The 25413-nt window shown below is 26.0% G+C and overlaps 14 protein-coding genes across 14 annotated transcripts; 7 read left to right on the top strand and 7 right to left on the bottom strand.

Moving 5' to 3' along the window:
* Positions 1-197: 197 nt before the first annotated feature.
* PNEG_00315 (serine/threonine-protein phosphatase PP2A catalytic subunit) lies at positions 198-1574 on the bottom strand. Its single transcript, XM_007873998.1, has 8 exons — positions 1409-1574; positions 1293-1350; positions 1148-1237; positions 609-1096; positions 441-559; positions 370-399; positions 291-319; positions 198-247 (listed from the first exon to the last, which is right to left on the bottom strand). The coding sequence occupies exons 1-8, from the start codon at positions 1568-1570 to the stop codon at positions 234-236; spliced, it is 990 nt and encodes a 329-aa protein (XP_007872189.1). The 5' UTR covers positions 1571-1574; the 3' UTR covers positions 198-233.
* A 1554-nt stretch (positions 1575-3128) lies between these two features.
* Positions 3129-4131, bottom strand: PNEG_04251 (hypothetical protein; the record flags this gene model as incomplete). The annotated part of the gene is made up of 2 exons (XM_019757775.1): positions 3129-3823; positions 3873-4131. 2 exons carry the CDS (start codon positions 4129-4131, stop codon positions 3129-3131), a joined length of 954 nt encoding a protein of 317 aa, XP_019613412.1.
* Positions 4122-5209, bottom strand: PNEG_04250 (cytochrome b-c1 complex subunit Rieske, mitochondrial). The gene is made up of 6 exons (XM_019757774.1): positions 5040-5209; positions 4793-4990; positions 4734-4749; positions 4568-4691; positions 4394-4518; positions 4122-4353 (listed from the first exon to the last, which is right to left on the bottom strand). The coding sequence occupies exons 1-6, from the start codon at positions 5168-5170 to the stop codon at positions 4297-4299; spliced, it is 651 nt and encodes a 216-aa protein (XP_019613411.1). The 5' UTR covers positions 5171-5209; the 3' UTR covers positions 4122-4296.
* Positions 5210-5406: 197 nt separating this feature from the next.
* PNEG_00313 (hypothetical protein) lies at positions 5407-6531 on the top strand. Its single transcript, XM_007873996.1, has 5 exons — positions 5407-5483; positions 5529-5688; positions 5757-5884; positions 5936-6437; positions 6480-6531. The coding sequence occupies exons 1-5, from the start codon at positions 5438-5440 to the stop codon at positions 6502-6504; spliced, it is 861 nt and encodes a 286-aa protein (XP_007872187.1). The 5' UTR covers positions 5407-5437; the 3' UTR covers positions 6505-6531.
* A 410-nt stretch (positions 6532-6941) lies between these two features.
* On the top strand, positions 6942-7860 carry PNEG_00312 (tRNA-intron endonuclease; the record flags this gene model as incomplete). Its single annotated transcript, XM_007873995.1, has 3 exons — positions 6942-7026; positions 7074-7211; positions 7256-7860. The coding sequence occupies 3 exons, from the start codon at positions 6942-6944 to the stop codon at positions 7858-7860; spliced, it is 828 nt and encodes a 275-aa protein (XP_007872186.1).
* An 811-nt stretch (positions 7861-8671) lies between these two features.
* Positions 8672-11536, top strand: PNEG_00311 (hypothetical protein; the record flags this gene model as incomplete). The annotated part of the gene is made up of 5 exons (XM_007873994.1): positions 8672-8683; positions 8734-9065; positions 9107-9210; positions 9255-11421; positions 11464-11536. 5 exons carry the CDS (start codon positions 8672-8674, stop codon positions 11534-11536), a joined length of 2688 nt encoding a protein of 895 aa, XP_007872185.1.
* Positions 11537-11701: 165 nt separating this feature from the next.
* Positions 11702-12663, top strand: PNEG_00310 (hypothetical protein; the record flags this gene model as incomplete). The annotated part of the gene is made up of 2 exons (XM_007873993.1): positions 11702-11734; positions 11791-12663. 2 exons carry the CDS (start codon positions 11702-11704, stop codon positions 12661-12663), a joined length of 906 nt encoding a protein of 301 aa, XP_007872184.1.
* A 97-nt stretch (positions 12664-12760) lies between these two features.
* On the bottom strand, positions 12761-16142 carry PNEG_00309 (hypothetical protein; the record flags this gene model as incomplete). The annotated part of the gene is made up of 8 exons (XM_007873991.1): positions 12761-13213; positions 13261-13560; positions 13604-15309; positions 15350-15699; positions 15740-15795; positions 15842-15897; positions 15946-16059; positions 16106-16142. The coding sequence occupies 8 exons, from the start codon at positions 16140-16142 to the stop codon at positions 12761-12763; spliced, it is 3072 nt and encodes a 1023-aa protein (XP_007872182.1).
* Positions 16143-17614: 1472 nt separating this feature from the next.
* On the bottom strand, positions 17615-18455 carry PNEG_00308 (V-type ATPase, C subunit; the record flags this gene model as incomplete). The annotated part of the gene is made up of 6 exons (XM_007873990.1): positions 17615-17644; positions 17692-17879; positions 17927-18042; positions 18108-18185; positions 18238-18325; positions 18407-18455. The coding sequence occupies 6 exons, from the start codon at positions 18453-18455 to the stop codon at positions 17615-17617; spliced, it is 549 nt and encodes a 182-aa protein (XP_007872181.1).
* Positions 18456-18626: 171 nt separating this feature from the next.
* PNEG_04249 (transcription initiation factor IIA subunit 2) lies at positions 18627-19588 on the top strand. Its single transcript, XM_019757773.1, has 5 exons — positions 18627-18724; positions 18793-18875; positions 18933-18992; positions 19081-19206; positions 19333-19588. Exons 1-5 carry the CDS (start codon positions 18679-18681, stop codon positions 19348-19350), a joined length of 333 nt encoding a protein of 110 aa, XP_019613410.1. The 5' UTR covers positions 18627-18678; the 3' UTR covers positions 19351-19588.
* A 91-nt stretch (positions 19589-19679) lies between these two features.
* Positions 19680-20616, top strand: PNEG_04248 (hypothetical protein; the record flags this gene model as incomplete). The annotated part of the gene is made up of 5 exons (XM_007873989.2): positions 19680-19989; positions 20032-20160; positions 20205-20291; positions 20333-20425; positions 20468-20616. The coding sequence occupies 5 exons, from the start codon at positions 19680-19682 to the stop codon at positions 20614-20616; spliced, it is 768 nt and encodes a 255-aa protein (XP_007872180.2).
* Positions 20500-22938, bottom strand: PNEG_00306 (hypothetical protein). Its single transcript, XM_007873988.1, has 12 exons — positions 22852-22938; positions 22729-22809; positions 22600-22683; positions 22420-22555; positions 22274-22374; positions 22104-22228; positions 22009-22061; positions 21689-21962; positions 21462-21634; positions 21305-21417; positions 20919-21262; positions 20500-20877 (listed from the first exon to the last, which is right to left on the bottom strand). Exons 1-12 carry the CDS (start codon positions 22912-22914, stop codon positions 20628-20630), a joined length of 1797 nt encoding a protein of 598 aa, XP_007872179.1. The 5' UTR covers positions 22915-22938; the 3' UTR covers positions 20500-20627.
* A 176-nt stretch (positions 22939-23114) lies between these two features.
* On the top strand, positions 23115-23581 carry PNEG_00305 (hypothetical protein; the record flags this gene model as incomplete). The annotated part of the gene is made up of 3 exons (XM_007873986.1): positions 23115-23187; positions 23232-23430; positions 23476-23581. The coding sequence occupies 3 exons, from the start codon at positions 23115-23117 to the stop codon at positions 23579-23581; spliced, it is 378 nt and encodes a 125-aa protein (XP_007872177.1).
* A 497-nt stretch (positions 23582-24078) lies between these two features.
* On the bottom strand, positions 24079-25338 carry PNEG_00304 (hypothetical protein; the record flags this gene model as incomplete). Its single annotated transcript, XM_007873985.1, has 5 exons — positions 25064-25338; positions 24919-25021; positions 24708-24872; positions 24321-24655; positions 24079-24276 (listed from the first exon to the last, which is right to left on the bottom strand). Exons 1-5 carry the CDS (start codon positions 25202-25204, stop codon positions 24079-24081), a joined length of 942 nt encoding a protein of 313 aa, XP_007872176.1. The 5' UTR covers positions 25205-25338.
* Between the last annotated feature and the right edge of the window lie 75 nt (positions 25339-25413).

Raw genomic sequence — 25413 nt, 5'->3', positions numbered from 1 at the left:
TAACGACATAAAATGATATAATTCATGTTATATAGTTTACATTAAACATTATTAACAGAAAGTTTTTAAATATAGTTAATTTTAAATTTAGGTAAAACAAAATACTAACAATTTTGTTAAAATACACTTAAAAATGTAATTGAAAAAAAAAAAACAAAATAGATGTTTTTGAAGATATTTTTACATGTGATAATTATTCGGAATATTAATATCATGTTTTAATGCATAAATTATCATAGAAAATAGTCTAATCAATTTAATGAAAATATAAACATATTAATGGATTATACCTGGTGTTCGACGACTTACTTGAGGCTCCCTAATTGCGTTAGAATATTTTATTGACGACTTGTAAATCAATAAACTTACCCTGCTCTTGGTGCTGGATCAAATTGAAGGCTAATTTGTTAAATAGTGGCAACAATAATAACATTACTTACAACGTATATCTCATCTGTTCGTCAATTTCCATAATAGCAGCTTGGTTTCCACACCTATAACAATAATTTGGAGCAGAAAAAATCGTAACTACATTTCTTTCTTGTGACCAGCTATAACCCTTTAAAAAAGTTAGCTTGAATCTTAAAAAATATTTATAAGAACTATACTTCCATAACTAACTGATGAGCCCTAGCGACAAGAGTTAATCCATTATTATGGTTAAATGCCTGAGAAATATCCTGTCCAAAAGTATATCCTGCACCCCGAGGAGAAATTCCCCAACCACAGCGATCATCCGGATCTGACCAAAGAAGATCACACATAGGACCTTCATGAGGCACTTCTTGGATTCTATCTAATGCACGAATATGATCTAATGTATCAATTCCAGGCGAAAGTCCTCCATGCAAACAAAAAATTTGATCATTAATTAATGCTGTCAAAGGAAGATAATCAAAAAGATCTGTAAAACTCTTCCATACATTTGCATTACCATATTTTCGTAAACATTCATCATAAAACCCGTAAACTTGTGTAATTTGTCTTGATTCATGATTTCCTCTCAAAATAGTAATTCGTTCCCTATATCTCACCTTAAGTGCAACTAGTAGCGTCACTGTTTCAACGCTATGGTATCCTCGATCAACATAATCTCCTTTATTAATTTAGGATATGCCTTTTTTGAAAAATAAATTAAGTTTCTAACCCATAAATAAAAAATTTGTATCTGGACAATTTCCTCCAATACGAAAAAGTTCAATCAGATCATGAAATTGACCATGAATATCACCACAAACTACATATCTTTCAATATTTATGTCTTCTTGAGGATATTAAAGGCATTATTCTACCTGTAACTGGACAATTGACAGGCTGAACATTTGATTCTTCCTGTAAAATTTCTCGAGCCTAATAAATAGCTTATATTAACTTACTGTCCCTTCAATTATCCATTTAAAATACATGCCTTATCACATAAACGTCTAACATCTACCTCTGAAAGCTGTTTACATTGCATCAAATGTTTAATCCATCCATCAACTTCGTTAATACTTTCTAATGATTCATTAATGTTTCCAAGAGCCAATGGTAATTTAATATCCGAATCAATCATTCGGATATCTTCCATATTTCTTATATCAACTAAAATAAACTTTTTTAAACTCTTAAATAAGCGATTTTAAGCCTTTTTTTTTCAATTTTATTAAATCAATTCAGTTTCTCAATAGTTTTCCCTTAATTTCCAATTTTTTTAATAAAAATTATTAGTATTTTTTAGAAAAAATTAATAATTTTATTAATTTTTTCCTTAATATTTTAATCACTTGTTAAGAATTTACTAAGATTTAACTTTTTTAAAGTGTGAATATTTAGTTCGATTAATGTTTAAAATACAATGGTCTTAAGCTGGAATATAATTTTTAAAAGAAAAAATTAATATATGATGTAGATATGTTTCTTATTGGATATGTCTTTTAAGTAAATATATCTATATAATTATGTAAAGTTGTTTTAGTTAAGAAAAAATAGTTGTTTGATAAAGATATAGAAAAAAAAGACAAAAAAAGTTTTAATATATTTTATAAACAGATTTATGATTTATTTTTTTTATTAGTAATCAAATATATTTTTTTTTATAAATTTATTAGTTGAAATATTTTTGAATTGATTGATTATAATATGAATTTATATATTTAAGATTTAGTAGATGTTAAATTTTTGTATTTTTTATTAAAATATTGATATTGAAAGGATTGTTTTTTTAAATATCTATTTAAAAAAAACTAAAATATATTTATAAATAAATGTTTTTTGTATTATTTAAAAATGTTTGTGGTATCTATAATGAAATTAAAGGAATTATAATATTTAATTTTATTATATAAAAAATAGTAAATTTTTATATGCAAATTTTAAAAAATGAAATTAAAAATTTTGATATATAAAAATATATGTTTTAATATATATATATTGTAATATTTGTAGTGTTATGTTGTAAGAATATTGTTGTGACTTTGTTATTTTATTAATATATATTGTTTTTGAAATTAATTAATTTATTAGCTTTTTATTTTTTCTTGTAGAATTAAATATATTTTTAATAAAAGTTATTTAAATTAATAACTTCATAATAAAAAAATTCATATTTAAGCATATTAAGTTCAAAGAAAAAATAATTTAATAAAAATTAGAAGTTTTATTCAGTAGAAATAACAAAAATGATATTATGAACAAAAATTCTTGACAGTATAGATAGTTTTAATAAAAAAATTATAAAAAACTAAATATCTTTATATTAATAAATTGAAAGTTGCATTAATTTTTTAAAGATTTGATTGATAATATCAAAGAAAAAAATAGGATATTAATATTTAATTATATTTATTTTAATTAATCTAAAACATTTGTATGTATTTTAAATAAATAAATGTAGTATTTTTATAAAATATCATAGAAATTATTTTTTAGGAATTACCTTTTAATAAATCAAATGGAATAAATAACCCAAAATACAAATAATTTGAATATAGATAATAAAATATTCAGAAATATAGATCAAAAATGAAAAAGATAATAGTTAATTATGAGTAGTATATGCATTGACTAATATTTTATCCTAAAAGATATTCTCTAACATTTATATATCTTTTTAATAACACATCCAAAACTTAGAATACTTCTATTCTTTATAAAAACTGTTGAATTATATAGCATAATGTAGCTCCAAGAAAAGCGGTTGATATACATAATATAGAAACCGTTTTTGGTTCAATTGGTTCTCCATAAAACATCTTTTTAACATCATGAAAATATTGTAAAGCTATTTTTTTCTGAAATCTGTCTGATTCTACAGAAAGAAGACTATATGTATTTTCTAAATTTTTAGAGTCTTGAATTGCTATTTCTTTCATATCAGATTTAACTTGATTTTTCTCTGAAAGTAATTCAAAGTGCTGTTTTAAATCGTTCATTAATTTATTACGTTTTCTTGGCTCTAATCCAAGTTGAATAATTAAAAATAACATAATATTAAATCCAATTAAACTCCATGTTCCCCAAGTACTCATCCGTCGAATTTTGTCACTCCATATTTGTTCTTCATGATATCTTCTAAGCATAAAATGTAATAATTGAACTTGCAATTCATCCAATCTACTTTCACATTCAATTAAATCTGCATAGGCCTTTTGTTCTTCCTGTTCGTTAACATGATCATAACGATATAAAGAAGTAAATCGTTCAAGATCAGATGGTGTCCATAAATGTTTACGTTGCAAAAGTTCATTTACTTCTCGTTGTAACTTTAATCGTTCTTGGATTGCTAATGTATGTTTATATTTAGCTTCCTTAGTTTCTATACGAGCTTTTTTCAAATTAGTTTCTAATAAGACATATTAATCTAAGAAATTATAATAAGCTGAAATATGAACCTTGTTCAGAAATTAAACATTTCAATTGTTCAATCTTTGCATATCCTGTTAACTGATTTATTTTCTCTTCTACTGAAGTAAAATATGTTTTAATCCAGGAAACATAGTTTTGAATATGTTTTGAAACATTTTTCTTAATAATAATATCTTTTAATGATATAGAACCTGAAATAAATGGTTTGAAAAATGTTATATTACGATTTTTTGGAAAAAAAAACAATTTGGAATCCCTTGAAATGAAAAATAAAGAATACCTCATGGAAACAAAGAAAAATAATGATTTATTGTATTTTTTTTTTAAAAAAAAATATTTTTTATGAGATTTATAAAATGGTATAAATGAAGTATTTTTTAGAAAAAAATAAAATGAAAAAACTAAATGAATAAGAAATTATTAGAGACATTAGAAGAATTAAAGAAGAAATTAACCAATGACAAGCTTGTCCTCATCGACAAAATTGTATTCAGGAATCTCAAGATTCTAAAGATTAATATATATAAAATAAATTAAAAAAGCTTACAAGAGGTGCTGGCCCTTTTCGTATACGACCTGAAATATCATAATGAGATCCATGACATGGACAAAACCACCCATGATAATCTCCTGCTTCACCAATAGGAACACACCCTAAATGTGTACAAACACCTGTAATAATTAATAAAAAAATTAATAAAAATGTTAATAAAAAATATACCAATCATAACAAGCCATTCAGGTTTTTTAGTACGTTCATCATCTGTTTGAGGATCTCTAAGAGATGAAATATTAACAGAACGTGCCTCTTCAATTTCTTCTAAAGTACGATGTCGAATAAAAACCTGATTTTTATTAATAACATATAAAATATTTTTATAAGATACAGGTTTTCCCCTCCATCTAACGCAAATTAACAAAATATCTACTTATTTAAAATATATACTTAATAATCATGTTTTTTCCCTCTGGAAGAACTGACAAATCCACTTCAATTTTTGCCATCGCAAGAACATCTGCTGAAGCTGACATATTTGATAAAAAATCTGTAACCGTTGCTTGAGCGCCAGCTGCTGCTACCATTCCAAACGTTCCAACCATAAAATATGAAAATGTACGATTTAATTGTGTTGATGATCCAGACCTAGTTTAAACAATTCTTTAAAATCTTTATTTATTCTTCAGAAAAATACTTATACTGAGAAAAATCCGGGATTCTCGTTGTAGATGAATATTTCCTAGAAGCAATAACCCTGGGGACATTCCTATATAAAATATGACCTGAATCTATAGAAAATACAGAAATTTTTAGCCGGTGTAACATTTTTCTGACGTTTCATCACATCTCATCGCTCAAGATATTAAGATGTCACGTGACCATGGAACTCATTAAAAAAAAAAACAAAGTTTTTACTGTTATTTTCTGTGTTTAAGGATTATAAATATGTAGAAAATATAACAAGTTTTATATATTTTTTATTTTTATACTTATATGCTTAAGGTTTATCAGTTTTAAAGCTACGATAAATAAAAGGAATATAAAATAAGCCAAGTTAAAATGAAGATTTACTGATATTTATAAAAAAAACAAATGAGAAATCTTCCTGAGAAAAACAAATTTATTGGAAAAATTAAAAGTGGGTTTTTTTGTATAAAAAAATGAGATTAAATGATAATTTTAGAGTCTATTATTGTTAAACAATGTAAAGTTTATAGAACTCGATTTGAAGATAATACATGTATGGATTTTGTTCTTCTTCCAGTTTTTATTAGTGAAAAAAATAATTCTAATTTTATTGTGCTTATGAAACATGATAAAGATTATATCAACGCAACATCAATGTATGAATGTTTTTTAAGAGAAACAATCGTTATGAGTGTTAATTTTTGTTTAATTTATAAATTTTTAGGTTTCGTTTTGCTTTTCCTTCAGCAACAAAAGCGCAAGAACGGTTAGAACTTGATAATTATGTGAAACATTTACATAGTGCAACATCTAATTTATATGTTTCGGGAATATGGGTTACATTTGATGATGGTGTGATTTGAATATTTATTATTATTATTACTAAATATGTTTGTGTATTAGCGCTTTTACTTGCAGATGATTATGGAATTCGATCATGGATAAAGGCTTTAATCAATGCTTCTGAAAATTCTAATGATATTGCTTCTCCTATTAAAAATCTGTCACCCGAAACAATTAGAAAATATATACAATCTAGTGTGGGACCTGTTTCTAATCTTGATTCTTCTATTTCTAGTGATATTAATTCACCTTTTTCTTGTGAAATTCCATTTCAAAAATCTCGTGTTAAATCAGCTTCTCCAGAAAAAAAAATACTTCGATCCCCTAGAAAAGGGAATTCCGAAATACCTTTAAAGTCTACTAAAAGCACACTTTCTCCGACTCTTTCTACTTCTAATTTAAATATACCTCGAATTTCTAAAAAACGGCCTTTGGAACTCAGTGGTCCTGATGATTTTGTACCAATTAAACGATCTAAAATTGAGCAACTTGAGAAAGAAGTCGTTATTGAGAGAAAACGAGTAAAGACACTTATTGCTCTTGCTTTTAGTCTTGGTATAAGGTTTCATAACTTTTTTTTTTGAAAAATTTTAATTCATTTTAGTGCCACTCTTCCTTATATTTTATAATTTTTTGTGTCAAAAGATATCATTACCTGTATTTATTTTTAATCATATTTTGCTTTATTTTTTTATGGCCTTGATTTCATAATCTTACCGATCAACTGATCTTGCAAAACTTTTAACATTTCTAATTAATAAGACTTAGATAAACATGTTTTAACTATCGATAAAGTATTTTGTAAAGGTTATTACATTGATTTTGTCTTTATATTGATTTGTTAGAAAATTATTTAAATTTTTTAAGGTAGACTTTAAATCTAGAAAAACGGGATTTTAATGATTAAAAAAACATTAACCAGTCTGTCAATCCTCTGAATAATATAGAAGACATTTCATATTGTTTTGATAGGAAATAATAATTTTATGAATGAATGATTATTCTGTTTTATTTTTTCTAAAAAGATATGATTTTGATGGCTAATAATATTTTTATAGTAAAATAAATGTCAAACTCAATATTTGAAATAAAAAAGGATCGCGTTATTATTTATTTTGTTGCATCAAACTATTTTATTTATGATTATAAGAGTAATTGTTTTAATAAGATTTCTATTTTTTTCTAATATATTTTTAAGCAGTAATGCAATTAAGACTTAAATATCATATATGTGGGTTTTTTGTTGGTACATTACCTCAAGCACCTCAACAAAATGTTTTTCTTGGACTTCCATTGGAATTAATTCCAGAAGAAGTTGCATGGCTTGTTGATCAGGGTTAACATTTTCAGCCTACATGTTTTATTTTTGATTTGATTCAGGACATGCGTATATTGTTGATGACAAGTTACGTCATCAACTTTATATTGAAAATGTTACTTTGGAAGATGTGCTTTCTATTAAAGAAAAGAGAATAGCGGATATTAAACGTCAAAATGTGGAATATAAAAGAAATTTACGGGAAAAGTCCGCTATAAACCTTTTAAAGGATACTTCTTCTTCTAATTTAGATTCTATCATTTCTTCTCTTGATAATTATGATGCTGAAGATGATATACCACGAAATATTGTTGTTCCAACAAAATCTAAGAAATCACTCTACGCAATGTCTATTGAATTATCTCCCAAAGTAAAGGTAGATCTGTCTCGATATTCTGTATGGAAATATCTTCATGATAAAGGCTATTACATGACACCTGGTCTCAAATTTGGTGCTCATTATCTCGCTTATCCAGGTGATCCCTTAAAATATCATTCTCATTTCTTAGTGAATGTAATGGAATGGGAACAGGAATTTTCTATAATAAATATAGTAGGTGGTGGAAGACTTGGGACAAACGTTAAAAAAGCCTGGGTTATTGGAGCAAATAATCCTAACACTAATATTGCTCATATCTTTACTGTTGAATGGACAGGATTTGGATAATTATAAAGAAAAGTTGCCTTTTAATATTCTTTTTCTCCATCTTGAATTCCTTATTTCGAAAAAAATACAATCGTGTTTATAGATTTAAAGATTACGCCTTAAAATATAATTCAGTGAACAATTTAATGGCTATTTTATAATCATAATTAGTTTTTAAAGAAATTTATTTAAAAATAAACTTATAAAAACAAATCAATATAAATAGATAAGCATGTTTATTTATTTATTAAATAAACTAATGCCTTCCCGGATACATTCCATTTTTCTTGAAAAATGAATTTCAGTAATGTTTTATCAAAATATAATTATGAATAAACATTTTTAGAAAATGCATATTAACAAATTTTTATTTTTTTTAAAAATTAATAATTTACGAAAATATTAAAATTAAATAACAGATAGGAAACATGGCATAAAATATTTGTTTTTATTATATCCTTATAATTTTTATTCATTTTTATTTTATAAAATCTTAAAATTTAAATATCGATTACGCTAAGGGCACCACTTTCTATTTGAAAAAAATCCAAGTGATTAGGGATATTAATGATTTATTATAAAAAAATAGGAAATTATTCAGACTTTTATTTAAAATATTTTCTAAATTAAGGATACTTTTTTTTATTAGAAAAAAAAACGTTTAAATTTGAAGCAAGAACAAAGTTAACAGTTATCACTATTTTAATAATTACTAAATTGCTTTATTAGTCAGTTTGTATTGCTATAAGATTGCAATTCTATAATTAAAGGAATATTTATAGTAAATTGATTTTATTTTAAAAAATCTTTTTTTTATTGTTTCTTCAAGAAAATGTTCACTCAGGTCAGTATAGATGTAAATTTCCACAGAAAATCATCTTATTTTCTTTAAAGACCCCAGTTGGGGGAAGAAGAGTTCGTAATCAACGTCAATGGTCTAAGGTTATTACTGGAGATCGTCCCGCTGCACCATTGCCCTCATCAGGAGCTTCCCCATCATTTTCATATGGTTCTCCATCAATTAATCCTCCAGATATTCCATCACTTCATGATACAACTGTTGGCCTTGCGTCTGCACTTAGAGCTGCACAAAAAAATACTCAAAGGAAGGATTATATAAATGAAAATATTACACCTTTAAAACAACCTAAATTTTTAAAACAAGAACTTTCAAATACTAGTCCCCTATATTCTCCAAATCCAAGAAATATAGAACGTAAAAAAGGGTATCTAAGATTTTAATAAATTGCTTCCTAATCTATTATAGATCTCAACGAGTTTTGAAAAAAATGGATGAGAATTTAGATTCTTCAGATAATCACTTTCAAAATGATCAGTTGAATATGAAAACTTCCGGAAATAATTTTAAGAGTTGTTGTTTTCTTGATTATAATATACAACTAAATTTTACATAGAAAATACTGATCAAGATCAAAATATCAAACAAAATGAAAAAGTATCTCGTTATTATTTAAGAGAACATGATAGTGTAGATGGTGGTTCACGATTGTCATTAAATTATGATGCAACAAATAATTCAGAAAATCTAGAAAACTTTGAATCTCGATCATATGAAGAAGAAGAACTTTTATACAGCCAATTAAATGAAACGGATTTTAAAGACTTTTTTGATAATTATGATTCTAGTATTCCAGAGGATTATATAAATACAGATAGTCAAGAATACCTTGATGATGATTATGAAAAGCAAGCAAACAAAATATTAAATTTTATTCACTTTTGCTGGTTTATGATTACATCTCTTTCTAGGCAATTCATCTTCTATTGTTTTAATTTACTTATGTGGCCAATTACTACTCTTATTTCTTTATTTTCTCATATAATCAAATCAATTTTAAAGATTACTATTCGAAAAGTATATACCATATTTATTATTCTTTCTATAATATTCGCTATCACTATTCCAAGTTTGTTGGAGAAAAATTATATAAAATTGAAATGGATTTATAGACCTTATTCACTATCAATATATAATCATTCAAATCCTCAAAATATGGATGAATTGATACAGCGCTTAGTAAATTTAGAGAAAACTTTAAAGAGTTATGAGATAACAATTCAAAATATAATCCAGGATAAAAAAAATATATTAAAAGCGATAAAAGAAATAGATATTAAAGGACATGAAAATTCAGAAACAACAAAGTTATTAAAGAAAGAGTTTAATGTATTTAAAAATTCGTTTGAAAAAACTAAGAAAGAAATATTAAACCTAAATCTACAAGATGATAGAAAAAAGTCGCAAATTACTGACCTTTTTCATTCTTTTTCTTTTTTACAGAAAAATACTTCGAAATGTCAAAGTCAATTTAATGATTGTAAAAATTCATTAGCATCTTTTAATTTAGAAGTTTCTGCTATTAAGAAATCAGTTGATTGTCTTTATAAGGAGTTTAATAATTTTCAAATGACTTTTAAAAATGATTCAGATGATAAATATATTACGGACAAAATTATTAAAGTAATTGATTCTTATCTTCCGCCACAACTTGTTGTAAAAATAAATCCCAAAACCAAAAAAATAGATATTAGTCCTGAATTTTGGATTCTTCTTCGAGAAATTTTTCCTGATCGTTTAGAAATAGATGGTGTTTTGAAAGCATCATTTGGAAAGGAGCTAAATAGAGATGAAAATGCTTCGTATTTAATTTCATGGACAAATTTCCTTAAAAATAATGAAGAAAATATGAAAACCTTTATTAAAACTCAAACTAAAGAAGATTTAAAAAAGAGTGAAGAAAACGGATTAATTGTATCTAAAACATACTTCATGACTACGCTTAAAGAGAACCTAAAAAAAATTCAAAATGATTTAGAAAATGATTTCACGAAAATGAAAGAACAAATTAATGATCGCTTCAAAAAAATAGATTATATGTTTAAAAATAAGACAGAAACTGATCATTTGAAATATTCGAAGAATGAAAATGCTTTCAACAAAGCAATTGAAACTTTGGTCAAGGCTGCTCTTCATAAATATTCTTCTGACGTATTAGCTCGGCCTGATTTTGCTCTTTACTCTTCCGGTGCAAGAATTAATCCTTTTCTTACATCACCGACATATCTACAAAGACCTACTAGGTTTATTCCAAGACTTTTATCTAAAATATTTTGGAATATTGGCTGTACTTGGGGTTATCCACCTGCAATGGCTATTAATCATGAAAACACTGTAGGAATGTGCTGGGCATTTCCTGGTTCTTCTGGACAAATTTCTATTCGTTTAAGTGAAACTATTTTTTTAACTGACATAACAATTGAACATGTTCATTCTGATATTGCTCACGATATTTCTACTGCTCCTCGTGATATTCAATTTTGGGCTCATATTGATCATCCTGATTTACAAGAACTAGTAATTCAACATACTTCACCTCAGTCACTGAATTCTATTCCACCATCAAAATCATATTTTTTGATTGCAACTATGACTTATAATATTTTTTCTACCTATTCTATCCAAACTTTTCCTATCCCTACTGTTATTCAACAATTAAATATTCCTGTGAAAAATGTCCTCTTTCGAATTCTTAGTAATTGGGGAAATGATAAGTTTACTTGGTATATTTTCTTTTTTTTTTCCTTTATTTTTCTAACTTTAAGTCTTTATCGTATTCGTGTTCATGGAACAAAACTTACACTTAATCAAACAACCACATCTAATCAAAACAAATAATTACTCATTTTTTTGATATTTTTGTCTTTTTTCTATTGATTTTTGAATTCAATCATTCTCAGCTTTATATTCTACTCTTTATAGATGTCACGTGAGGCCAGTCTTTTCACGTGACATCTATAAAAAAATCTTATACTTAAATTTTATTTTCAAATTTTTCCATGAATGGCCTCATCTTTTATTCCTTATGTTCACCAGGTTTTTATCTTTATATTGTATGATATTATCAGATCGGTTTTGCTGATAAAATATAGACTGCAGGTCATGAAGGAGTTTTGTCTGATAAATCTGGGATTATTATATGTAAACCCTGTATACCAGCAGAAGTTGCATTTTATACAATGGCGCAAGCTTTTCCAGCGTTCCAACGTTGGATGCCTACATATATGGGAAATTTGACGCTTCAATCATCATCAGAATCGGCAAATAAGTCATCACTAGGATCGGATGCAATTGTTCTTGAAAATTTATGTTATCCATTTGTTCGACCATGTACGATTGATGTAAAGCTTGGTTCAAGGCTTTGGGATGATGATGTATCACCTGAAAAGCGAAAACGACTTGAAGAAGTATCTAAACATACAACAAGTGGCTGTCTTGGATTTCGTGTGTCAGCAATGAGGATATGGAATGTAAATGAAGCAACGTATCAGTCATATTCGAAGGAATGGGGTAAATCGTTGACAGCATCGACAATATCAGAGGGTTTAAATAAATTTTTATCGGCTGTAGAGGCGAAAGAACAACGGTTAAGAATAGTTTCTGAATGGATTAATAGTTTAACACAAATTCAAGAAGTTTTGAGTAAAGTTGAGGTTCGAATGTATTCTTCGAGTTTATTGTTTATATATGAAGGGGATCCGGAAGTATTAATGCAAAGAATTAAACAATTGGACGTTGCAAAACAAAATATTGAGGAATTGGATATTGAAACTCAATCTAGTAATAACAGTACTGATAGTATAAATAGTGAAAAAAATTGCAATATTCCCCATATTTCGGTTTGTCGATTAATTGATTTTGCACATGCACATTGGGTTGTTGGTCAAGGTTCAGATGAAAATGTTTTACATGGTATTGCCTCTCTTAAAACAATTTTAATGAAGATTTCAAGTGAATATTCTTGATAATGGTTCATGGTATTAATTTCTTGATTCATTTACTTGTTTTTACATTTAAACATTTTTCAGATTTCAAAATTTATTAATATTCTATTTTGAAAGTTCATATATTAGACATTTCTATAAGTTCTGCTGCTAATCTTTGTAAATAAAATCCTCTCTCATCTCCTGTTAGTCCTCGAAAACCTTCAAATATCTTTTTAATTAAGATACGGCCATTTTCATAGGCTTTTAAATCTTTGTTGCCATATACATCATTAGTTAAAGTCGAATAGTATTGATAATCTAGATGTCTCCAAAAAACATTCACACTTATTGAAGGCTCAAGTGATTGAACCGCATGAAGCCAAAATGCTGGTATATAAAGAATATCTCCCGGATATAAGATGACTTGATGTGAATGTGTATTTCTCAAATTTTCCGGGTTTTCTGTAAAAATATTAGGAATTTTAGATGACGATGACCCAGGAAGAAATTGAAGATGTAAAACATCTGATGGAGGGTATAATTGAACTTTTTTCGACCCTCGGATCTGAATAAGGATATTAGACATAACCTAATTGTTTTAATATGTTTATTTTGAATATATATGTTTAAACATACATCATAATGGAGCCACATTCCAATGTTTTTGCTAGAAATACGGAGAGGAGATGAAAATTTATTTGGGCATATAGTTTGTGACAGTTCTTTAGGAATATTTAAGTCATCTGAAATTTCTGGAAAGTCTTCTTCTAAGAGACTTGGTTTAGTTCTTGGATTTTTTGTTGAAATTGATCTCATATATAATTTGCTTCCATCCTTATAAATAGAATTTATAAATTCTTCAAATTCCATTGTTTCATAACTGAAATTTTTTTCATGAAAGTTCATAAAATTAGTTTTTGCATTATGAACAATAACCTATATATTAATTTTATAAAATAGATTTGTGCACAATATTTACCTTGCGAGTACTTCCTATACGTGAAATAAGATATTCTGGTGTCCATTTTTCCACGCAAGTTCCTATATCTAATTCTTTTAAAACAATAGGCATGTTTTTTTCTAATATTTCTTCCCATTCATCTTTACTATTAATTTTAATACTAGAAATTAGTCGAATTATAGGGTTTGTATGTTCTAGAATCACTGAATTGGGCATATTGATATTGTTATTATTAAATGTATTAATAAAAGTTGGAACACATGATTTTGTATTTTCATATTCGGAAATCAGCCATTCTTCATCTGAATTGGATTCAGATAGTATTAAAATATCATCATTCCAGCAAATACCAAAAGAAAAGCATAGACAGCCGCCACCTAAAATAAATATATCATTATTTCTTCTTATTATATCAAAACCAATAAGAATTGGATCATTTTCAAGACTTTGCACATTTAATGGAATTATTTTTTGATTTTCTAGATCAAGAAGTATAAATTGGTCATTCCAAGAGATACAATGAAACATGGATACTCCTCCAACGATTAATACATCTCCATTTAAAATTCCTATAACATTTACAGCTTTTGCTCCTAATCGAGATATACATTGAATATCTAAGATGGATATATTACGCCATGGTAAGAATTCTAAAAACCATTCTTTATTTAAAATAGTTATCTTAAATGTCCATATATCTTCATATATAAGGCCGTCTTCATTCATTCCTCCACAAATAATACCCTCCTCTCTTTCCGGTAGCCAAATTATACACATTCCCCATCGCGGTTGTGGTTTATCCTTTGAATTAATTCTTAATATTTCCCAGCCATTTTTATCACTCCACATTACCCATTCTTTATCAACAATTTTAGATGTTTTTTTATTACCTCCAAATATTATGAATCTAGTTTCGTTCTGAAGAGTAACTTTAATCATTCCATGTCTATAGCGTCCACCATCAGGAATGGGTTTTATTATATTTTGTGTTAAATGGCTATGTTTCCATCCAGAATTTGATAATTTGCATGGAGATTCTCTTCCTCCAATACAAATTAAAATGTCTTCCTTAGGACAGTAATCTAATGTATGGCATACACGAGAATCTACTAATTTTATATTTAATTCAGGTATTTTATTTTCTTTATGTGTTATTAAGAATGTTTTTTTATCACGGCCTGATTCAGAAATACCACCATGATAAATAATAGTATTTTGACCAAATAATGATGCAGCGCCAAATCTTCTATGAAAAGTAATATTCCCCTTTACTTTATAAAATTTTTTTGAAAGAAAATTACTGTTAGAATTATTAGACATACATTTATTAAAAACCTGCGGCTGTTTATTTGAATTTAAGTATTGATGGCCTTCAGGAGGAGAACTTAAAAGAATATTTTTTTTTGAAGGGAGATTCTTTGCAATTAAAACATAATAATGTTGAAGAAATAATATTATTTCTTCCCATTCATCAAAATCTTCTACTAGATTTACTTTGTTTCTTGTTTTTTTGTCAATACCATAATTCCAAAACGTCCATAAATCAAATGCTTCTATATAATTCCATCCTCTGTCTGAAAATCGTTTATATTCTAAAATAAGTGTAGGATACTGATCTAATGAATATAATGGTGTTTTTAATTTATTAAAATGAGATATCATGGTTCGACCAAAAGGATGGTTTTTAGAACATGGCAAAATCTGTTCTAAAATAACGAAACTTGCTGAAATAATTATGAAATTATTATCTATAATGAGACTTACCATAAGGAAAGGAAGATGCCCATTCAATTAGTTTATCGGAAAATTCTGTTTGTATATATACCATTGCAACTTCTGATATAAACAATACGTCCATAGATTCAATATTATGGCATTTTTCATTAATAATTGTTTTTAGTAGATCTAAATTTCGAATATCACAGCCAATTAATTGATATTGCAATTCTAACTTGTTTTTATTTGATAATACATATTTTTGAGACATTTCTTTTAACTCCTTATCTTTTTGAATAATAAGAGCTTTTCTTTCTATGAGATCTTGGAAATCAACATCAAAAAATCGAACATAATTAAACTCTGGTTTTGATATATATCGAAACGGCATTGGATCACTATATCTTTAGATTCATTGATAAAATACAATCTACATACTATCCACAACCAAGATTTATGATGATCTTGTAACGATTATTTTTTTCAGAAACAAACTAAATATTATATTTAATTTTCTTGGAAAAAGAAAAAATAAAATACATTTTGTATAACTGTCTCTATTGCCTGACAACGAATATAATATCCACGATTAATCACTATAATATGTAAGTAGAAATAGAGTAAATAGTATTAATCATTAGTACCAGGGGATCTTCTCTGTGGTTTTTTAACAAATGCTCGTAGATATTGATTTTCTGAAAATGGATAACCACAATATTCTGCTGATCGTTTAGAAACAATAGATGTATCATTTGTACCTCGTTCTCTTATTATAATGTATTTAATCTGATAAAACCGTTATACCTTGTATAATTTTGTCTTTTTTATTTGAAATTTGCATCTTCAATTATTTTCTAATGCTTTTTTTTTGGTTTAAAAGCTTTTATAATATCCTCATAGATTTAAGTTCGCTTCTTTGAGCTCTTACTGATCTAATTCTTTATAAAAATCCTCTTGTGCCTTTTCTAATAACTTTCAAAGATCCTCAGTAAATCTATCTTTTTGGATAGGAGTTTTTAAATAATTCTTTAAAGAATGAATTAAAAAATAATAAAAATTAGGATATTTTTATTAGATTTTAAGAAAATGTTTTATTAATTTTCCTAAAAGTCCTTAAATCCTTTATAATTAAGCTATAACTTATAAAATACGGTTCGAAGCTTAAGCTTTTAATTTGTTAAACTGATATAATAAATAAATTAGTAGAAATATATAAAAAAAGAATTGATGATTTGAACAAAGGATTTCAAAGTTTTATTGTTTTATGTTTTTTGTTTTATTATTTAATATAAATGACTATTCAAATATATTTTTTATGATTATAAATTATTAGTATTAAATTTGATTAATATTGTTTTAAATTTATTTTATAAAGAAAAAAAAAGATTTAAGATAAAGGCTGTATTTAAAGTTTTTTTATTTTTTTGCTTTTAAACACTATTATATTATTTATTATTCAGTTAATAATTTTATATATAGAAAATGATAATTGATAAATATAAATATACAATTTTTTTTAATATCTACGTCATTTAATAATAATGTTTAGTTGATAATATAATTAAATAAAATAAATTTTTTTGTTTTAGGCATAAGATTTTATTGATTTAAAAACTAATTTTTTTAGTAAAAAGTTTATCATAAAGCGTAATTCATAATTCTTTGTTTTATCATTAATCTAACTATAATTCAAATTTTATTTTAATAAAATAAAAAGAAAATGAGATCAATATAAATTATTTTTAGAAAAACTAAGTTGAATATATAAATATATTTATAGAAATATTCTTGACAAAATTAAATTATAAGCATTTTTTTAAAGATTAGATTTTGTTAAATGAAGCTTCAAAGACTATAGAAATCATTTATTATATTAATTGATATAAGATTAAAAGGTTATAATATAAAAATATTTTCTTAAAAATGTAGTAATATTTAATAAATATTTAGAAATAATTAATATAGATTATTAGTGTTATTTTCAGTACAGTTTTCATTATAGTATTAATTTGAAAAAATAGAAATATGTTTTTTAAAAGTAATATTTATAGATCTTTTAATATTTTATTTATTATTAAATCTAATACTAATGGGTTTCTTTAATTAGAGTTGAATTTCAAAAAAAAAGTTAATTAAATAATAAAACTAGAAAACACCTCAATTCCTAATTTATTGATCTACATGATCATTACATTTAATAATTGTAGCTATTTTTATTATATTTAGATATAAAATGATCATTTTTTTTAATTTAATATTTTTTAATCAAATATTATTTTTAGAATATATTGTTGATATCATATTTTCAAATGTTTAACTAAAATTAGAAGCTTTTCCACTTATCTTTGAAGAAAATTAAACTAATTCCTAATTAATTACATAAAACCTACCAATAATCCTACAATTAAGCCGAAAAGACCAATTATTGAACCAAAAATCTCGATAACAAGAATCTTTACAAACAAGTTTGGATCTTGTGCATCTGCAAGAGCCACACTACTTCCTGTAACTCCCACTGCAAGCCCACATGCCAAATTACAGACTCCTACTGTTAATCCTCCCCAAAAAAGTGAATATCCTGTATTTTTTTATTAATAAACTATTATAAATTCTTCCTCTTTTTACCCGTATTATAATTTTGTATTGTATAAAGATTCGGCCCTACTACTTCTTGTAATTTTGTACTAAATACAATTGACATAATAATCCCATAAATTGCAACTACTTCACAAAAAATAATACTATTTCCCTTTTATTAGCTTTAAAAATACTAAAATCTTCCGTATTAGATCTTTTCTGATTATACCTAATCAAATTTTTCGTCTGAATATGAGGCGTTTTAACTCCTCCTCCAATAATACTTGTACCTGTAATAAAAATACCCCTACTCTTTTTTAACCATTAAATAAAAAAATGCAATAAAAATCAATATATACCAAGCAGCTGCTGTAACACTTAATCCAATACAAAGACCAATTCCAACAAGACCCCAAAGATAAGGACTAACTTTTGCAAAAAAATCATCTATAAAGAATCAATTAAAGCCCAGAAAAATACAAATATGATAAAAATATCAGTATTTTTAACGAAAAACTATAAATATACCTATATATGATGGCTCTGTGGATGGATTGGCGAGAACAAGAGGAAACATGAGGCAAAAGGTTATGACAAAAATTTAAGAAATATATCTCTATATAAATTAAAACCCTGAGTCTATAAGAAATAAAGGCGTCTAGTAATATATATATAACAATATATATTGTAGAGAGAAGGTTATTTAAAAGAATAATATATATTAAAAGGGCCTAATTAAATCGAGGTTAAATCCGACGACATAAAATTTTGGAATAAAAAAAAACAAAAAGCTGAATAGAATGTCAAATACTCGATATTATGAATTATATAGAAGAAGTTCTATTGGTATGTAGTTTTTTTGGCGCTTTTTTCTGTTTTTTTTTGGGAAAAAAACATTGACTTTAAGAAAATAGGTATTTCTTTGACGGATGCTTTAGATGATTTGATTCGTGAAGGACAAATTCCACCTCAATTAGCAATGAAAATTCTTTTAAATGTATGTAGAATGACTGAGTACTCCTTTTTTTTAAAATTGTTTTTCTTAAAAAGATAGTTTGATAAAAGTATTACCGATAATCTGACAGAAAAAGTCAAGTCTCGTATGACATTTCGTGTAAGTCTTTTAGATATCTATTGATTGTGATTGGACAATCAAAATTTTCTTATTGTTTTTATGGATAGAAGTAACAGGATGTGTTTAGGGACATCTTGATACCTACAGGTTTTGTGATGAAGTATGGACCTTTATTATTAAAAATCCAAGTTTTCGTTTGGAAAATGATACAATGATATCAGATAAGATAAAAATAGTTGCATGTAATTCTAAGGTATGTTTAAATATTATGAATTTATTAGGAGTTTGGTTTTAATAAAGATTTATTATACAATTACTCCAAATTGTTTTTGATTAAAAATATTTTTTCAAATTTGATTTAATCTAATATAATTTTTAGAAACCCGGTGATGTTTAATTCATACTTTGGACTTCATATATTTTTTAATATATAAATGCATTCTTATTTTTAAACTGTTCTTTGGATATTCAATTTACATTAAGGTTGATCTCGATTTAATTTAATAGAAAAAAAAATTATGAAAAATAATGAATAAATAAATAAATATTTAGCATAGGTTTTTATATTTTTAGACCTTTAAAATTCTATTTTGTTTATAAAATGTCTATCATTAGTCATTTTTGCTTAGATATCTTCGTTGTCATAGTGATAGGTACCTGAGGATGGACCTCACTAAAAAAGAATATTTAAAAAAAGGCATTTTTAGAGCCTTTTTTTCGAGAAATATGTTTCATAAGAAGAATATTTATAAGCCTTTGAATATATATATTGGATCTTTATGTTTTTTTTCCGGAAAAACCTGCTTAATTTCAGGTGGTTCAAGAGGAATTGGTCTTGGGATTGCACAAAGGTTTTCAAAAGAAGGGAATCGTTGTATTTTAGTTTCTCGTAATGAAAATAATTTAAAAAATGCCATCTGTTCTCTTTCTTCTAGAAAGGATCATGAATATTATTGTTTGGATGTCAGAAATCCTTATCAGTGGGAACAACTTGCTAAGAAAATTGATAAGCTACACGTACTTGTAAATGCCGCTGGTAAGGCATTTCTACCATCAAGGAACTTTTCTAAGTATTAAGGTGTATCGCAATATGCTTTTCTTCCCAAAATTTCTGTAGAAGAGATTGAAAATATCATTTCAACAAATCTTTTAGGATCTATTTATTCATGTCGTGTATTTTTACGACATTTTCTCAAAAATAAGGGTGGTATGATATTTTTTCTTATGTTATTCTATATAAAATATTAATAGGCTCAATTATTAATATTTCTTCTTCTATAACATTAAGTGGAGGTTCAGGTGCTACAATCTATGCTGCTTCGAAGGCAGGAATATCAGGTAGATAAATACCCATCTATTAGATATTTCTAAAAATAAAGGGTTTACAAAGGCATTGTCTGCAGAATGGGCATCTAAAGGAATTAAGGTGAATGCAATTTCACCAGGCTATGTTGATACACACATGTTAAGTCGTAAGATTCATTCAAGAAAAATCTAAAATTAATATACCATAGAAATGAAGAAAGAAATGCGAGATTTCGCTTTATTGAGTAATCATATGAGAAGATTTGGAAATATAGAAGAAATTGCATCTGCTGCCTTTTTTCTTGTATCTAATGATTTTATAACAGGAACTACACTACACATAGATGGTGGTATTTAAAAATGTGTTTCTTATATGCAATCTAATACAATAACATCACTGTCATCATCATCAATAACAATAGGATCCATTTTAGTTTTTTTAGCAATCAAATTAGATTCGGAATTTAAGTAATCTGATTTTCTTTTTTTTAAAACTTGAAAATCATTATCATTATTGTTTTCATTAGTTATATCATTTCTTTCAGCTTCATGATTATATGAATGTCTGGGTATTGTAATATTTAACATGGAATATGGTTTTTCTGTGTTTTTGAATGTTCTAAATATATTAAAAATATAAATAATGCAAAAAAACGATACTTTTCTTTTATTACTAATATTAGGTTTTTTCTGTTTAGCTTTTCATTATCATTTTCATCAATAATAGTTAAAAATGTACCGTTTTGAACTCCAATGTCTTTAAGTAATTTGTCAAGATTATCTTCGAATTCAATGTCATACAACAGTCTATCACTTATAATGCTTATTTCTTCACCATATCCCAGTCCTTCCTGTAGAACATTTATAACTAAATTTTTAAGTGTTGCAGAGTTAATATCAACTGAAAATATAGATGTTTCTATTCCACAAAGTTCACATTGTGGATTTGGAAAACTTGCAGGTGCGCTATTAAATACTCTTTCTGGACGTCGTGAATAGAATACCTTATAAATTTAGCATGAAAATATTAAGGAAATCTTTAATACTGTTCTTAAAGAATTAAAGTTATTAGATAATACATGAAATGCTTGTAGAACACAGATACCAGAAATTATGGAATTTGTAGTGGCAATAGAAGGTATGATGTTTCCTGCCATTTCTTCTCTAATTACAAATCAATTAATTGGCAATTGAATATCTTACGTTTAATTTCAAATTTTGACTTTTGTTCAATACCAAAAACATAAGATCGAAGATTAGCTGATGAGGATACAAAATTTAGAATATCTTCATCATCTTTATCGAATGGAATAGCAGATTTATTATCTGAAAATGAATCCAAAAGTGAAATAAATCTTCTACGTAGATTTTCCAAACTTTTAAATTAATATAATTTTATACTTGAAGAATAATATAATAGCTATTCTTACCTTAATAGAAAAATATAAAAATTTTCCTCAATAGTCCATACCAATTGGCTATTTTTTAATCTTTCTTTATCAATTGTATCAGATTTCGATTTTAAATCTTCATAAGAAAGAGGATTTATTGTTTTTAATATTCTGGATATTTCTTCCATAGACTTCAGTTGTATAATGTCGTCAAAGTAAAGTTTCTTGAACAATTTTTCAGCAAAATTCTCGTCCTTTATAGAATCTTTGATATTCTTAAAAATATTCTTTGTAATATATAAATCATGCATATCTTTTTTCTAAGAAATTGAAAAGACTTATAATTTAATTATAAATACCTTCTTTCTCATGCTTTTCTGTATCAAATGTTTTTTTAGTATCAAAAATATGTCTATTATTTTAGAACAAATTATTTTTTACCATTAATACTTACGAAAATAAGTAACTTTTTGCCCAAACAGTGCAATGAATGGGTAGAGTAGGCGTCATTCTTATAGTACAAATAGGATATGTCTTGGGCGTTTCCTTCGGATTACAATCATAACATTCTGTTTTTCCCTTAAATATTAAGTATTAAAAAATATAGGTATAATAAATAAATACTTTAATTATAACCTGAACCTGACCACGAAATCCCATTGTTCCACTTTCAATAAGAGGAACACCTGCTATTAAACACATTTTATTAACATGACGACGAGCATCTGTTAATATAAAAAAATATAGATAAAAACTCTTTTCAAAAATACCTAAGTTATCCAATGCATTAAATACTAACGTAAACTTCTGAAACCAAAAGATATTAAACCTTGGATCTTTAATATCTGAATGGTATGCTTTAAGTTTGGCTTTAGGATTAAATTTTTGAGCATTTTCTTTTGCAACCTCATAAAAATAAGATATTTAATATAGAAAAAAAACAACAATACTAATGATTTTGGCTTTTTAATATGTTTTTTTTCAAATAGAAACTGACGGTTAAGATTTGACAGATCAATCGTATCTAAATCGATCTAAATATATAAACAAGAATCTCATCAATTAATGCGAAGATTTACAATATGTATTTCACAAAAACCAGACAATAAAAGGTTTTTAAGTAACTCGCATCCAATACCACCTGCTCCAACTAAAAGTACCTTTGAATAGTTAAAAGGTTTTTTAATAAAAATTTAATATACCTTTGATGAAGAGGTCTTACTTATAAGATCTTCGCATTGTTTCTCAATCTTTTGCTGAATCATCTTATTCTTTCTAATTAATAAAAAAAATAAGGTCTGCTCGAGCAACGACAAAAAATAGATAAAGATATTTAAGTTTAAGCTAAGGTAATAAGGCTCAAACAAATGTATATTTCTTATAATATATTATCTAGAATACTATATTTTAGTGTCTGGTACCTTTTTTCCGCTATAATTGATTGTATTTCTAGAGGGAGATAGAAATGTCTACTGAAATGGTTTTGATTGATGAAATTTTTCATATAAATACAGTAGATTCTGAGAAATTTGATAGAGGTTATATAATATGTATTGTTATATATGTCTTTTATCTGTTTTAGTTTCAAGAATTACGGCTATTTCTTCTTCACAGGACATGGAATTAACATTAGACATTAACTCAGAACTTTATCCATTAAAGCCAAATGAATCAATTTCTGTTCAGGTTGCAAGTACATTACATGATTCTTTTAAAGACAGTGCGGATTATATTATGTATGGGAAGGTTTATCGGTTTGATGAAGGTGAAAAAGATTTAGTGTTAGAATTTTAGAGTGATTAATAAAAGAAATTAAAATATTCTAGATCTGTATATATAAGTTTTGGGGGTCTTTTAATGTGCCTTGAAGGTCCATATAAAAAGCTTAATAGACTTTCATATGATCATGTATATCTTTTTATTCGACGATAAAAACTTAATATTTTATATATGAAAGAAGAGCATCAGTAAAATTTAATGTAATTTAGTATTTTCAAATATTTTCTATTTTTATGGATTGTTTAAATTTAAAGTTTTATGAAATATAAAATATTAAAATTATAATTTATTAATATGTAGAAAAATGTAAAAAAGAATCTTTTTGGGGCCACTACATTGTATATAAGTTTATTAATATTTTATTTAATATTTTATCTTACTAATTCATAAAAAGCGATGTCTTTTAAATTATGTAATAAATATTTTTTTAAAATTTATGATATTTTATTATTTAATACAATAATGAAATATTTGTTTTTAATTTTTTACAATACTTCATATTATAAAATTTCGTTCTTAATAAACAAAAGTAACAATTCCACAATTATTTATGATTAATACATTCATGCACAGTAAAATTAAAAACTTAGTCAATAACATGATTAAAAAAAAAGCTTTAGTTATGTCTAAATCGAAACTCATTAATTTAATCAAAAATCGACATCTTCCGTCATCTTTACGTTGGCCATTTGTTTTGTTAAATTTGAAATTTCATTGGTACCTCCAAAATAAGACCATTCTATTGTCTCATCTCTAGATGCAACCATTGTCAATGCAATAGCAATGGCAGACCATAAATCTTGTGTAACATTACAGTAATCTATAACAAGTAATGTTCGAATAGGGTTCTATTAAAAAGTTAAAAGATAAAAAAAGTATAAATAAACAATACTTTCAAATCACTTGAATTCAATGAGACTATTGCAACTTGGGACCTGCATATGGCAAAACCGTAAATTGTAGGAAATTTATCAATCGTTACTACTTGGGTATTTTCATATTCTTCGTGAGGAGGAGTTGGTGGATTATAAATGGAATATCGGTCCGCATATTTTGATAGAATTCGTTGTCTATGGTATTGAGCTGCTTCGCGTAATTTGTTTTCCATTTTTTCTGCAACAATCATATAATCATTATTAATATTCATATTTACATTTTTCGAAAAGTCAGAATAGCATGATGATACATATATAAGATATGGAATCTTTGTCTTTTCAAGATTAAAAACTATAAAGATGTTAAAACAAAGATAATGAACATAATAAATCATGATAAATACGTCCTACGCTATCTTTTTCCATCCATTGTTGAAAACGTTTAAGCTCACTCAAAATATATGGCTCAATAGCAAGAGAATCATGAGGTAAACGATATTCCTTATTCAACTGGATTCTATCTCGAATATCTCGCCCAAGAAATACTAGTCTTTTAAAAGCTAATTTCCCTAATAAAAAATAACTATAAAAAAGAAAATAATATTATAAACCTACCTCTGAATTCACCACTATCCGTATTATTCATAGAACATATTGGTGGCCTAAAATTAGAATTACTTTGGACAAAAAGAGTAGATGGAAGTCCAAGAAAATCTATCTGTATTTTATTAGAATTTGACCAATAAACCTCATTTCTTGCCTTCCAAGATGCTGGAAATAGTGGTTGCGTCCCTCTGTATTGTATTCTTGTGAATAATAGAGCTAAACGAGGAGAGATATCCGCTGGAAAGTTTTCTTGAGCAAAATAATCATTCTCTTTATCTTCACTCGAGTAATCCATAAAAGTCTTAAATCTTATATCTATGTCTTTTTCTTTTAATATATATTAAATTATCTCTAGTTTTAAAAAAGGCGTTTTTAAAGAATATCTGCTGCTTGTTGATTTGATTGTTTCCCCTCAAAAAATGTTAAAAACTTTTTAAAAATAGCAAAATAATAAAAAAATATTTAGAAACATGCATAGATTTCCTAGAAAGCACTCCAAAATGT

This window comes from Pneumocystis murina, assembly GCF_000349005.2.
Source record: "Pneumocystis murina B123 chromosome Unknown supercont1.1, whole genome shotgun sequence".
Lineage (NCBI taxonomy): Eukaryota > Fungi > Ascomycota > Pneumocystomycetes > Pneumocystales > Pneumocystaceae > Pneumocystis > Pneumocystis murina.
Note: the sequence above shows the minus strand (reverse complement) of the source record. Positions and strands in the feature narration are given on the sequence as shown.

Coding starts and splice junctions, on each gene's coding strand:
- PNEG_04249 (XM_019757773.1), top strand. CDS start 18,679: ATGTCAAATACTCGATATTATGAATTATATAGAAGAAGTTCTATTG. Junction 18,725..18,792: donor ATATAGAAGAAGTTCTATTG/GTATGTAGTTTT, acceptor TTAAGAAAATAG/GTATTTCTTTGACGGATGCT. Junction 18,993..19,080: donor AGTCTCGTATGACATTTCGT/GTAAGTCTTTTA, acceptor GGATGTGTTTAG/GGACATCTTGATACCTACAG.
- PNEG_00315 (XM_007873998.1), bottom strand. CDS start 1,570: ATGGAAGATATCCGAATGATTGATTCGGATATTAAATTACCATTGGCT. Junction 1,351..1,408: donor TTAGACGTTTATGTGATAAG/GCATGTATTTTA, acceptor GCTATTTATTAG/GCTCGAGAAATTTTACAGGA. Junction 560..608: donor CTCATCAGTTAGTTATGGAA/GTATAGTTCTTA, acceptor ACTTTTTTAAAG/GGTTATAGCTGGTCACAAGA.
- PNEG_00313 (XM_007873996.1), top strand. CDS start 5,438: ATGAGAAATCTTCCTGAGAAAAACAAATTTATTGGAAAAATTAAAA. Junction 5,484..5,528: donor ATTTATTGGAAAAATTAAAA/GTGGGTTTTTTT, acceptor TGATAATTTTAG/AGTCTATTATTGTTAAACAA. Junction 5,885..5,935: donor ATGGGTTACATTTGATGATG/GTGTGATTTGAA, acceptor TTTGTGTATTAG/CGCTTTTACTTGCAGATGAT.
- PNEG_00306 (XM_007873988.1), bottom strand. CDS start 22,914: ATGATTCAGCAAAAGATTGAGAAACAATGCGAAGATCTTATAAGTAAG. Junction 22,684..22,728: donor GTTTTTGTGAAATACATATT/GTAAATCTTCGC, acceptor TTATATATTTAG/ATCGATTTAGATACGATTGA. Junction 21,263..21,304: donor ACTTTAATTCTTTAAGAACA/GTATTAAAGATT, acceptor TAAATTTATAAG/GTATTCTATTCACGACGTCC.
- PNEG_04250 (XM_019757774.1), bottom strand. CDS start 5,170: ATGTTACACCGGCTAAAAATTTCTGTATTTTCTATAGATTCAGGTCAT. Junction 4,519..4,567: donor TGAATGGCTTGTTATGATTG/GTATATTTTTTA, acceptor TAATTATTACAG/GTGTTTGTACACATTTAGGG. Junction 4,354..4,393: donor GAAAAGGGCCAGCACCTCTT/GTAAGCTTTTTT, acceptor ATTAATCTTTAG/AATCTTGAGATTCCTGAATA.